Consider the following 14,825-nt stretch of genomic DNA (forward strand, 5'->3'; position numbering starts at 1 on the left):
TTTTTGTTTTTGATGTCGTTAGTTCTGCTTCCACTACTGCTGTTGCGGCTGCAGCTGCATTTACCAATGCTGCTAAAGTAGTATAAATATTAGTATCTGTAACGTTTATAATAATAATAAAAGTTAATTACTTTTCTCATAAGACATATATACGTTCTGGTGTTTCAAAACATAATTTTGGTTATAACAATATAAATTATAATTTATTTTGCGTATTTTTACTTTCAAATTAGGATTCGAACCGATATTCGATATCCGAGCCTTTGGATTCGAATTCGGATCCGATTGAAATTTTGGATTCGGTGCAGCACTACATAATACCCATGCGCTTCTTCATAAATTCGATTACTTTTGTTTGTTTGTTTTCGTGGATGGGGGTGTAAATTGCATTAAAAAAACATGCTACAAACTAACATCGTAACCTTACAGTACAGATAAGTGCCCTGTTGTGTTTGTTACATTGAATTGTAAAAGAATTATGTTAATCTTATTTAATTTTGAGTATGCAATATTTTACAATTATTAGTTTAAATGCACAACATGTTCTTGTAGATGTGCTATACTTTTGCATTTATCATAGAGTGACATTGAAATTACATGCACATTTAATCCTTAACATTTATTATAATTGCCTCTTAATACATTAACAAAAATAAATTCAATAAATATGTGATCATCCTGAGCAGTTAATACCTTAGCATTGATGATTATGCCATCAGAAATGTATAAACATATCAGTTTTATCTATTAAAGATATAGCTACAAACGTGGTGATGATATCAGAGGATGTACATTTGGATGATGAACATTAATGTCGCAGTAAAGAAATAGAGATGTCATAAACTTTTATTCAAATGACCGCATTAGCGTAACCATTTTCTTCCATTTTCAGTCACATAGAATGTCAGTTTTTCTAATTGTCATGATGTTATTTTGTTGACATAGACATGGGCACATGGGTTAACGGACTTTATATTGAGGGATTTGAGCATAACGAGCTAAACAGAACTGAAAATTTGAAAACTAAAAAACGAGCGTCAGGTGGTATAATTGAATATACTCGAAATAAACATGTTAGTCAAAAGACTTTAGTTTTTCAGTCATACGATGGTATTATTTGCGTTAAACTTGAGGCGTCAAAAGTTTGTCTTAACAGTGATTTATATATATTTCTTTGTTATGCTGTACCGTAGTAAATTTATAAACAAGATTTACTTGGTTGTCACACGTTTGACCGATGATTAGGGTTTATTATTGACCATTAATCCAAAAATGTTTGCGGTTTTAATTTAATTGTTTGTGGCGACATGAACGCGCATACATTAAATTTGCCAGACTTGTTTCGAAATGACACCTCTTAAAATATAGATTTTCTACCTGACCATTTTATTTTTATGAATGTAAGATACGCTATTCTCTAGACAATGGGCGTTTACATTGTAACGGAGTGTATTTGTTGGATCTGTGTAAACAAACAGGACGAAGGGTACATATACCTTTATTGTTAGAACTGGTTCGAGTGTGGTTGTCAATGTATTAGCTTCCCAAAATTTGTTTTAATATATATAGATGTATAGTGTATGCATGAACCAAATATTATATATAATTATTGTTTAATCGATTTCTTTTTTTATTTTAATGGTAAAACTACACATTGCGAAACTCATACTAGTTGAACGCATCAAGCGTGTGCATAGGCTTGGAACGGTGAACATAAAACGTCTTATACTAAAATATTAAACTCATAAATATTTATTGATAACATGAATGTGTGGGCAGATGGTGTAAATAATTGTTGCAGGGAAAATTATATTGATCTTTGCATAACGCATTTTGGCGATATTTTTTATTAAGTCCCTTTATTCAAACGGATACATAGGTCTCAGGGTCAGGACCATATCCCTTCAACGATTGATCAAAGATGGTTTAATGCCGAGTTTGCAAAGAAGATAATTAATACTGACAAGGTTATTACTTAAACACAATAGTATTTTTATTTGACAGCGTGTGTACAATACGGTTACATAGTTGGACCAATACACAACTACATACCGTGTAAGAAAAGCAGCTAGCTTTTAATGCACTTACTGTAAACTTGTTTTAAATTCATTCAAGAAATATCATTTTGTATCAACATTTACTTATCCAGCTATTGGTATCAGGCTTTTATAATAATAATTACAAGACAAGGTGATACTTTAAGAGACAATCCTTAATCCGTTTCCTTCAGTTTACCAATTTCCACAACAATTGAATTTAGGGTACTTCTCTATAAGACTATGAAGCATATGTAAATGTTAACGGGTAATATGTTTGCTTAGGTAAACATGATATAAACAACAACAGGTATATAAAAAATAAATGTAAAAACTTTATACCAACCTCTGCTTGCAAAACTCGTAAAAGGTCAACATATGATTCTGAAGAGGCGTTATTGAAATCCACCGTAGAAGCATTAATAGCAAACTTAAGAATAACCGTGATTTTCTGCGATGTAATGTTGGCCGCAGTTGTAGTTGAAGGAGCAGAAATTGTAGTGGTAGCCTCTACAACTGGCGTAATAGCTTCTGTAGTTGTAGTAGTTGCTTCTGCTGTTGTAGTGGTAGCTTCCGCAGTTGTAGCAGTAGCGTCTGCAGTTGTAGTAGTAGCTTCTGCAGTTGTAGTGGTAGATTCTGCAGTTGTAGTAGTAGGATCAGCCATTGTAGTGGTAGGTTCTGCAGTTGTAGAAGTAGCTTCTGCAATTGTAGTAGTAGCTTCTGCATTTGTAGAAGTAGCTTCTGCTGTTGTAGTAGCAGCTTCTGCTGTTGTAGTAGTAGCTTCTGCAGTTGTAGTGGTAGGTTCTGCACAAACTGGTTTCCCGGCATGGTTTTCGCAGTAGAAACCTTGTCCACAGCCTCCACTGGCTTCAAATAGCGTGCACACGGCTTCCGTAACCGTTTCGTTGGTAACTGAAATTTTTAATTAACTAATAGGAAAACATTCTAATTCACAATTATGCTAATCAAACATTTAACTATCACCGCTACAAAATGACTAAATTAAGTTGGCGAATTACATAACTGTTGGTTATTCTATGCTTGAGCGAAATTTTGGTTGATCACTTTTTTTCAAATAATTATTGTAAATTATATGAATATATTGACCATGATCGAAACATTTCGAAACGTAATTAACCTTGTGGCTTTATTAAACGCTAATTTTAAGCCGACAATTTACTTAACCGGACGTTCCATTGTTTTAAAGTGTTGGTTCAGGGTTTTGATAATATAAAACGACGGTGTAAAAAATCGTAAGTACGAATGAAAAGAACGACAAAAAATCCATTCTCGAAAACAACAACATCCCATACCTGATGCATTATTTATCTGAACTTCGGTTGCTGATACTGGCATGTTGAGGACTCGAATGGTCGTATTACCGCTGACAAGGGCGATGATGGCCTCCGTATGTGCCATTCTGGCCTCCTGGTTGTCTGGAATCACCACCTCGAACTCAACGATCACGCTGCCTTGGCTGGCAATGCACAGAGGAACCGAGAATTAGCATCATCACCATTTTAATAATACATTAACCATGTTCATAATTGAATCATTATCCTCAACATCATCATCATCATCATCATCATCATCATCACTACCATCATAATCACCATCATTATTATTATCAACATTATCATAAGAGCATCATCGTCATAGTTATAATCATCATTAAATTTCAAAATCTTCTTTTTCATCATCATTATATCTATTGTCGTTATTGTCGCCATTATCATCGTAAAAAGTATAATCAAAGACGTCTTATTTAGTTGCAGTATATTAACTTCATAATTATTATTATGTATAGGAGACTATGGTTTTAATGGTGAACTATTTCAGAATCTCGTTTTCATATGTACTTATAGGCACGACACCTGCACACTTTTGGAGAGAAAAAAATTTATCTGTGCAGATTTACATATCGAAACGATTTGGACTCTTCAAACATTCGAGTCAACGTGTTGGAATCGGCGTTTACTTATTCGTTATGAATTTCATTAAAATATGCAATATTTTATTCAACGTATCATGTAAAGATTGTTAATATATGTTGTATTATGTTCCTCATTAATGCTCGTAAGTTTGTTTAAGGTTGAGAGCATACAATTTCGACATATAATTCGTATACGCTATCGTTAAAACTTCTTTATGTAAACTGCAATGGTCTTTTTTTAATTTCACACAAGTTATCGGCAATCTAACTGATATTTATAAGATAAAGAAATCGTACCGTATACTTGTTACTATAAGTGTTAGAACTTGCTGTGCCATAGTTGTATTGTAATACATCTGCAGCTGAAATAAAAAGAATTAAAGCGTCATTTCGTAAAGATTACCCATGAAATAAATCACATATACCGGTTTGAGTGTTACTAATACATAATACTAGGGCTGCACCGAATATCCGAAATATCCGAGATTCGCGGATCAAAACGAGGATTCGCGGATCTAACCGTGATTGGTAAAATTGGTTTCGAATCCGGATCTTATTTGAGTTTAACCTTTCGTTTGCGTTAATTGTTTATTTCGCCCTAATACGTTTCGTTAAATTGTTTCTTTTTGTTTGAAAGGCTGACTGGTATGTAGTTTGTCACAATTATCGCTACTTTTTCGACAAAAACATGGTACTACACAGTCTACTTTCGTTTTCGATTGTGCAAAATGGCGCAGAAGAAAAATCGCGATGCACATAAGCAATTAAAATCCTCGGTTTGGAAGCATTTTGGGTTTTATCAGCATACTAATTCTGGCTTATAAGTGATCGTTACGAAGTATTTTATTGATACTTAGTGCAGATTGCGTGTGATGCGTTTTTTGCTTGTTAAAATACAGCGTTATTCATTTTATATCTTACTGACATAGATGTGTTTAATATGAGACATTATTATTAATGTTTGTTGTTAAAATGCTTACACTATTTCGTGTATGTGCGATTTTAAGAAATTTGCGGAATCTGGACCCGGGTATAATTTTTTTTTCGAACAACGTAAGTCAATTTTGTCATCTACTTAGTATTTGTTTTTGTTTTTGATGTCGTTATTTCTGCTTCCACTACTGCTGTTGCGGCTGCAGCTGAATTTCCCAATGCTGCTAAAGTAGTATAAATATTAGTAGCTGTAAAGTATATAATAATAAAAGTTAATTACTTTTCTCATAAGACATATATACGTTCAGGTGTTTCAAAACATAATTTTGGTTATAACAATATATATTATAATTTATTTTGCGTATTTTTACTTTCAAATTAGGATTCGAACCGATATTCGATATCCGAGCCTTTGGATTCGAATTCGGATCCGATTGAAATTTTGGATTCGGTGCAGCACTACATAATACCCATGCGCTTCTTCATAAATGCGATTACTTTTGTTTGTTTGTTTTCGTGGATGGGGGTGTAAATTGCATTAAAAAAACATGCTACAAACTAACATCGTAACCTTACAGTACAGATAAGTGCCCTGTTGTGTTTGTTACATTGAATTGTAAAAGAATTATGTTAATCTTATTTAATTTTGAGTATGCAATATTTTACAATTATTAGCTTTAAATGCACAACATGTTCTTGTAGATGTGCTATACTTTTGCATTTATCATAGAGTGACATTGAAATTACATGCACATTTAATCCTTGACATTTATTATAATTGCCTCTTAATACATTAACAAAAATAAATTCAATAAATATGTGATCATCCTGAGCAGTTAATACCTTAGCATTGATGATTATGCCATCAGAAATGTATAAACATATCAGTTTTATCTATTAAAGATATAGCTACAATCGTGGTGATGATATCAGAGGATGTACATTTGGATGATGAACATTAATGTCGCAGTAAAGAAATAGAGATGTTATAAACTTTTATTCAAATGACCGCATTAGCGAAACCATTTTCTTCCATTTTCAATCACATAGAAGTGTCAGTATTTCTAATTGTTATGATGTTATTTTGTTGACATAGACATGGGCACATGGGTTAACGGACTTTATATTGAGGGATTTGAGCACAACGAGCTAAACAGAACTGAAAATTTGAAAACTAAAAAACTAGCGTCAGGTGGTATAATTGAATATACTCGAAATAAACATGTTAGTCAAAAGACTTTAGTTTTTCAGTCACACGATGGTATTTTTTGCGTTAAACTTGAGGCGTCAAAAGTTTGTCTTAAGAGTGATTTATATATATTTCTTTGTTATGCTGTACCGTAGTAAATTTATAAACAAGATTTACTTGGTTGTCACACGTTTGACCGATGATTAGGGTTTATTATTGACCTTTAATCCAAAGATGTTTGCGGTTTTAATTTAATTGTTTGTGGCGACATGAACGCGCATACATCAAATTTGCCAGACTTGTTTCGAAATGACACCTCTTAAAATATTGATTTTCTACCTGGCCAGTTTATTTTTATGAATGTAAGATACGCTATTCTGTAGACAATGGGCGTTTTCATTGTAACGGAGTGTATTTGTTGGATCTGTGTAAACAAACAGGACGAAGGGTACATATACCTTAATTGTTAGAACTGGTTCGAGTGTGGTTGTCAATGTATTAGCTTCCCAAAATTTGTTTTTATATATATAGATGTATAGTGTATGCATGAACCAAATATTATATATGATTATTGTTTAATCGATTTTTTTTATTGCGAAACTCATACTAGTTGAACGCATCAAGCGTATGCATAGGCTTGGAACGGTGAACATAAAACGTCTTGAACTAAAATATTAAACTCATAAATATTTATTGATAACATGAATGTGTGGGCGGATGGTGTAAATAATTGTTGCAGGGAAAATTATATTGATCTTTGCATAACGCATTTTGGCGATATTTTTTATGAAGTCCCTTTATTCAAACGGATACATATGTCTCAGGGTCAGGACCATTTCCCTTCAACGATTGATAAAAGATGGTTTAATGCCGAGTTTGCAAAGAAGATAATTAATACTGACAAGGTTATTACTTAAACACAATAGTATTTTAATTTGACAGCGTGTGTACAATACGGTTACATATTTGGACCAATACACAACTACATACCGTGTAAGAAAAGCAGCTAGCTTTTAATGCACTTACTGTAAACTTGTTTTAAATTCATTCAAGAAATATCATTTTGTATCAACATTTATTTATCCAGCTATTGGTTTCAGGCTTTTATAATAATAATTACAAGACAAGGTGATACTTTAAGAGACAATCCTTAATCCGTTTCATTCAGTTTACCAATGTCCACAACAATTGAATTTTGGGTACTTCTCTACAAGACTATGAAGCATATGTAAATGTTAACGGGTAATATGTTTGCTTAGGTAAACATGATATAAACAACAACAGGTATATAAAAAATAAATGTAAAAACTGTATACCAACCTCTGCTTGCAAAACTCGTAAAAGGTCAACATATGATTCTGAAGAGGCGTTATTGAAATCCACCGTAGAAGCATTAATAGCAAACTTAAGAATAACCGTGATTTTCTGCGATGTAATGTTGGCCGCAGTTGTAGTTGAAGGAGCAGAAATTGTAGTGGTAGCCTCTACAATTGGCGTAGTAGCTTCTGTAGTTGTAGTAGTTGCTTCTGCTGTTGTAGTGGTAGCTTCCGCAGTTGTAGCAGTAGCGTCTGCAGTTGTAGTAGTAGCTTCTGCAGTTGTAGTGGTAGATTCTGCAGTTGTAGTAGTAGGATCAGCCATTGTATTGGTAGGTTCTGCAGTTGTAGAAGTAGCTTCTGCAATTGTAGTAGTAGCTTCTGCATTTGTAGAAGTAGCTTCTGCTGTTGTAGAAGCAGCTTCTGCTGTTGTAGTAGTAGCTTCTGCAGTTGTAGTGGTAGGTTCTGCACAAACTGGTTTCCCGGCATGGTTTTCGCAGTAGAAACCTTGTCCACAGCCTCCACTGGCTTCAAATAGCATGCACACGGCTTCCGTAACCGTTTCGTTGGTAACTGAAACTTTAAATTAACTAATAGGAAAACATTCTAATTCACAATTATGCTAATCAAACATTTAACTATCACCGCTACAAAATGACTGAATTAAATTGGCGAATTACATAACTGTTGGTTATTCTATGCTTGAGCGAAATTTTGGTTGATCACTTTTTTTTCAAATAATTATTGTAAATTATATGAATATATTGACCATGATCGAAACATTTCGAAACGTAATTAACCTTGTGGCTTTATTAAACGCTAATTTTAAGCCGACAATTTACTTAACCGGACGTTCCATTGTTTTAAAGTGTTGGTTCAGGGTTTTGATAATATAAAACGACGGTGTAAAAAATCGTAAGTACGAATGAAAAGAACGACAAAAAATCCATTCTCGAAAACAACAACATCCCATACCTGATGCATTATTTATCTGAACTTCGGTTGCTGATACTGGCATGTTGAGGACTCGAATGGTCGTATTACCGCTGACAAGGGCGATGATGGCCTCCGTAAATGCCATTCTGGCCTCCTGGTTGTCTGGAATCACCACCTCGAACTCAACGATCACGCTGCCTTGGCTGGCAATGCAGAGGAACCAAGAATTAGCATCATCACCATTTTAATAATACATTAACCATGTTCATAATTGAATCATTATCCTCAACATCATCATCATCATCATTACTACCATCATAATCACCATCATTATTAGTATCAACATTATCATAAGAGCATCATCGTCATAGTTATAATCATCATTAAATTTCAAAATCTTCTTTTTCATAATCATTATATCTATTGTCGTTATTGTCGCCATTATCATCGTAAAAAGTATAATTAAAGACGTCTTATTTAGTTGCAGTATATTAACTTCATAATTATTATTATGTATAGGAGACTATGGTTTTAATGGTGAACTATTTCAGAATCTCGTTTACATATGTACTTATGGGCACGACACCTGCACACTTTTGGAGAGAAAAAAATTCATCTGTGCAGATTTACATATCGAAACGATTTGGATTCTTCAAAAATTCGAGTCAACGTGTTGGAATCGGCGTTTACTTATTCGTTATGAATTTCATTAAAATATACAATATTTTATTCAACGTATCATGTAAAGATTGTTAATATATGTTGTATTATGTTCCTCATTAATGCTCGTAAGTTTGTTTAAGGTTGAGAGCATACAATTTCGACATTTAATTCGTATACGCTAACATTAAAACTTCTTTATGTAAACTGCAATGGTCTTTTTTTAATTTCACACAAGTTATCGGCAATCTAACTGATATTTATAAGATAAAAAAATCGTACCGTATACTTGTTACTATAAGTGTTAGAACTTGCTGTGCCATAGTTGTATTGTAATACATCTGCAGCTGAAATAAAAAGAATTAAAGCGTCATTTCGTAAAGATTACCCATAAAAATAAATCACATATATCGGGTTGAGTGTTACTAATACATAATACTAGGGCTGCACCGAATATCCGAAATATCCGAGATTCGCGGATCCAAACGAGGATTCGCGGATCTAACCGTGATTGGTAAATTTGGTTTCGAATCCGGATCTTATTTGAGTTTAACCTTTCGTTTGCGTTAATTGTTTATTTCGCCCTAATACATTTCGTTAAATTGTTTCTTTTTGTTTGAAAGGCTGACTGGTATGTAGTTTGTCACAATTATCGCTACTTTTTCGACAAAAACATGGTACTACACAGTCTACTTTCGTTTTCGATTGTGCAAAATGGCGCAGAAGAAAAATCGCGATGCACATAAACAATTAAAATCCTTGGTTTGGAAGCATTTTGGGTTTAGTTTTTCAGTCACACGATGGTATTATTTGCGTTAAACTTGAGGCGTCAAAAGTTTGTCTTAACGGTGATTTATATATATTTCTTTGTTATGCTGTACCGTAGTAAATTTATAAACAAGATTTAATTGGTTGTCACACGTTTGACCGATGATTAGGGTTTATTATTGACCTTTAATCCAAAAATGTTTGCGGTTTTAATTTAATTGTTTGTGGCGACATGAACGCGCATACATTAAATTTGCCAGACTTGTTTCAAAATGACACCTCTTAAAATATTGATTTTCTACCTGGCCATTTTATTTTTATGAATGTAAGATACGCTATTCTCTAGACAATGGGCGTTTACATTGTAACGGAGTGTATTTGTTGGATCTGTGTAAACAAACAGGACGAAGGGTACATATACCTTTATTGTTAGAACTGGTTCGAGTGTGGTTGTCAATGTATTAGCTTCCCAAAATTTGTTTTAATATATAAAGATGTATAGTGTATGCATGAACCAAATATTATATATGATTATTGTTTAATCGATTTCTTTTTTTTATTTTAATGGTAAAACTACACATTGCGAAACTCATACTAGTTGAACGCATCAAGCGTATGCATAGGCTTTGAACGGTGAACATAAAACGTCTTATACTAAAATATTAAACTCATAAATATTTATTGATGACATGAATGTGTGGACGGATGGTGTAAATAATTGTTGCAGGGAAAATTATATTGATCTTTGCATAACGCATTTTGGCGATATTTTTTTATGAAGTCCCTTTACTCAAACGGATACATAGGTCTCAGGGTCAGGACCATTTCCCTTCAACGATTGATAAAAGATGGTTTAATGCCGAGTTTGCAAAGAAGATAATTAATACTGACAAGGTTATTACTTAAACACAATAGTATTTTAATTTGACAGCGTGTGTACAATACGGTTACATATTTGGACCAATACACAACTACATACCGTGTAAGAAAAGCAGCTAGCTTTTAATGCACTTACTGTAAACTTGTTTTAAATTCATTCAAGAAATATCATTTTGTATCAACATTTACTTATCCAGCTATTGGTATCAGGCTTTTATAATAATAATTACAAGACAAGGTGATACTTTAAGAGACAATCCTTAATCCGTTTCATTCAGTTTACCAATTTCCACAACAATTGATTTTTGGGTACTTCTCTATAAGACTATGAAGCATATGTAAATGTTAACGGGTAATATGTTTGCTTAGATAAACATGATATAAACAACAACAGGTATATAAAAAATAAATGTAAAAACTTTATACCAACCTCTGCTTGCAAATCTCGTAAAAGGTCAACATATGATTCTGAAGAGGCGTTATTGAAATCCACCGTAGAAGAATTAATAGCAAACTTAAGAATAACCGTGATTTTCTGCGATGTAATGTTGGCCGCAGTTGTAGTTGAAGGAGCAGAAATTGTAGTGGTAGCCTCTACAATTGGCGTAGTAGCTTCTGTAGTTGTTGTAGTTGCTTCTGCTGTTTTAGTGGTAGCTTCCGCAGTTGTAGCAGTAGCGTCTGCAGTTGTAGTAGTAGCTTCTGCAGTTGTAGTGGTAGATTCTGCAGTTGTAGTAGTAGGATCAGCCATTGTAGTGGTAGGTTCTGCAGTTGTAGAAGTAGCTTCTGCAATTGTAGTAGTAGCTTCTGCATTTGTAGAAGTAGCTTCTGCTGTTGTAGAAGCAGCTTCTGCTGTTGTAGTAGTAGCTTCTGCAGTTGTAGTGGTAGGTTCTGCACAAACTGGTTTCCCGGCATGGTTTTCGCAGTAGAAACCTTGTCCACAGCCTCCACTGGCTTCAAATAGCATGCACACGGCTTCCGTAACCGTTTCGTTGGTAACTGAAATTTTAAATTAACTAATAGGAAAACATTCTAATTCACAATTATGCTAATCAAACATTTAACTATCACCGCTACAAAATGACTGAATTAAGTTGGCGAATTACATAACTGTAAGTTATTCTATGCTTGAGCGAAATTTTGGTTGATCACTTTTTTTTCAAATAATTATTGTAAATTATATGAATATATTGACCATGATCGAAACATTTCGAAACGTAATTAACCTTGTGGCTTTATTAAACGCTAATTTTAAGCCGACACTTTACTTAACCGGACGTTCAATTGTTTTAAAGTGTTGGTTCAGGGTTTTGATAATATAAAACGACGGTGTAAAAAAATCGTAAGTACGAATGAAAAGAACGACAAAAAATCCATTCTCGAAAACAACAACATCCAATACCTGATGCATTATTTATCTGAACTTCGGTTGCTGATACTGGCATGTTGAGGACTCGAATGGTCGTATTACCGCTGACAAGGGCGATGATGGCCTCCGTAAATGCCATTCTGGCCTCCTGGTTGTCTGGAATCACCACCTCGAACTCAACGATCACGCTGCCTTGGCTGGCAATGCAGAGGAACCAAGAATTAGCATCATCACCATTTTAATAATACATTAACCATGTTCATAATTGAATCATTATCCTCAACATCATCATCATCATCATCATCATCATCATCACTACCATCATAATCACCATCATTATTATTATCAACATTATCATAAGAGCATCATCGTCATAGTTATAATCATCATTAAATTTCAAAATCTTCTTTTTCATCATCATTATATCTATTGTCGTTATTGTCGCCATTATCATCTTAAAAATTATAATTAAAGACGTCTTATTTAGTTGCAGTATATTAACTTCATAATTATTATTATGTATAGGAGACTATGGTTTTAAAGGTGAACTATTTCAGAATCTCGTTTACATATGTACTTATGGGCACGACACCTGCACACTTTTGGAGAGAAAAAAATTCATCTGTGCAGATTTACATATCGAAACGATTTGGATTCTTCAAAAATTCGAGTCAACGTGTTGGAATCGGCGTTTACTTATTCGTTATGAATTTCATTAAAATATACAATATTTTATTCAACGTATCATGTAAAGATTGTTAATATATGTTGTATTATGTTCCTCATTAATGCTCGTAAGTTTGTTTAAGGTTGAGAGCATACAATTTCGACATTTAATTCGTATACGCTATCATTAAAACTTCTTTATGTAAACTGCAATGGTCTTTTTTTTAAGATAAAGAAATCGTACCGTATACTTGTTACTATAAGTGTTAGAACTTGCTGTGCCATAGTTGTATTGTAATACATCTGCAGCTGAAATAAAAAGAATTAAAGCGTCACTTCGTAAAGATTACCCATAAAAATAAATCACATACACCGGTTTGAGTGTTACTAATACATAATACTAGGGCTGCACCGAATATCCGAAATATCCGAGATTCGCGGATCCAAACGAGGATTCGCGGATCTAACCGTGATTGGTAAATTTGGTTTCGAATCCGGATCTTATTTGAGTTTAACCTTTCGTTTGCGTTAATTGTTTATTTCGCCCTCATACATTTCGTTAAATTGTTTCTTTTTGTTTGAAAGGCTGACTGGTATGTAGTTTGTCACAATTATCGCTACTTTTTCGACAAAAACATGGTACTACACAGTCTACTTTCGTTTTCGATTGTGCAAAATGGCGCAGAAGAAAAATCGCGATGCACATAAACAATTAAAATCCTCGGTTTGGAAGCATTTTGGGTTTAGTTTTTCAGTCACACGATGGTATTATTTGTGTTCAACTTGAGGCGTCAAAAGTTTGTCTTAACGGTGATTTATATATTTTTCTTTGTTATGCTGTACCGTAGTAAATTTATAAACAAGATTTAATTGGTGGTCACACGTTTGACCGATGATTAGGGTTTATTATTGACCTTTAATCCAAAAATGTTTGCGGTTTTAATTTAATTGTTTGTGGCGACATGAACGCGCATACATCAAATTTGCCAGACTTGTTTCGAAATGACAACTCTTAAAATATTGATTTTCTACCTGGCCATTTTATTTTTATGAATGTAAGATACGCTATTCTCTAGACAATGGGCGTTTACATTGTAACGGAGTGTATTTGTTGGATCTGTGTAAACAAACAGGACGAAGGGTACATATACCTTTATTGTTAGAACTGGTTCGAGTGTGGTTGTCAATGTATTAGCTTCCCAAAATTTGTTTTAATATATATAGATGTATAGTGTATGCATGAACCAAATATTATATATGATTATTGTTTAATCGATTTCTTTTTTTATTTTAATGGTAAAACTACACATTGCGAAACTCATACTAGTTGAACGCATCAAGCGTATGCATAGGCTTGGAACGGTGAACATTAAACGTCTTATACTAAAATATTAAACTCATAAATATTTATTGATGACATGAATGTGTGGACGAATGGTGTAAATAATTGTTGCAGGGAAAATTATATTGATCTTTGCATAACGCATTTTGGCGATATTTTTTATGAAGTCCCTTTACTCAAACGGATACATAGGTCTCAGGGTCAGGACCATTTCCCTTCAACGATTGATCAAAGATGGTTTAATGCCGAGTTTGCAAAGAAGATAATTAATACTGACAAGGTTATTACTTAAACACAATAGTATTTTTATTTGACAGCGTTTGTACAATACGGTTACATATTTGGACCAATACACAACTACATACCGTGTAAGAAAAGCAGCTAGCTTTTAATGCACTTACTGTAAACTTGTTTTAAATTCATTCAAGAAATATCATTTTGTATCAACATTTACTTATCCAGCTATTGGTATCAGGCTTTTATAATAATAATTACAAGACAATGTGATACTTTAAGAGACAATCCTTAATCCGTTTCATTCAGTTTACCAATTTCCACAACAATTGAATTTTGGGTACTTCTCTATAAGACTCTGAAGCATATGTAAATGTTAACGGGTAATATGTTTGCTTAGGTAAACATGATATAAACAACAACAGGTATATAAAAAATAAATGTAAAAACTTTATACCAACCTCTGCTTGCAAAACTCGTAAAAGGTCAACATATGATTCTGAAGAGGCGTTATTGAAATCCACCGTAGAAGCATTAATAGCAAACTTAAGAATAACCGTGATTTTCTGC

The 14,825-nt window shown here is 33.5% G+C and overlaps 1 protein-coding gene across 1 annotated transcript in view; it reads right to left on the bottom strand.

The window, feature by feature from the left end:
- LOC127878876 (serine-rich adhesin for platelets-like) overlaps positions 1-14,825 on the bottom strand; it is a 37,297-nt gene that overhangs the window by 11,972 nt on the left and 10,500 nt on the right. Inside the window, exon 4 of the mRNA XM_052425402.1 lies at positions 7,412-7,977. Coding sequence (XP_052281362.1) covers positions 7,412-7,977 — 566 coding nt within the window. The remainder of the gene's footprint in view (positions 1-7,411; positions 7,978-14,825) is intronic.

The sequence above is a fragment of the Dreissena polymorpha genome, chromosome 4, assembly GCF_020536995.1.
Source record: "Dreissena polymorpha isolate Duluth1 chromosome 4, UMN_Dpol_1.0, whole genome shotgun sequence".
NCBI classification, from domain to species: domain Eukaryota; kingdom Metazoa; phylum Mollusca; class Bivalvia; order Myida; family Dreissenidae; genus Dreissena; species Dreissena polymorpha.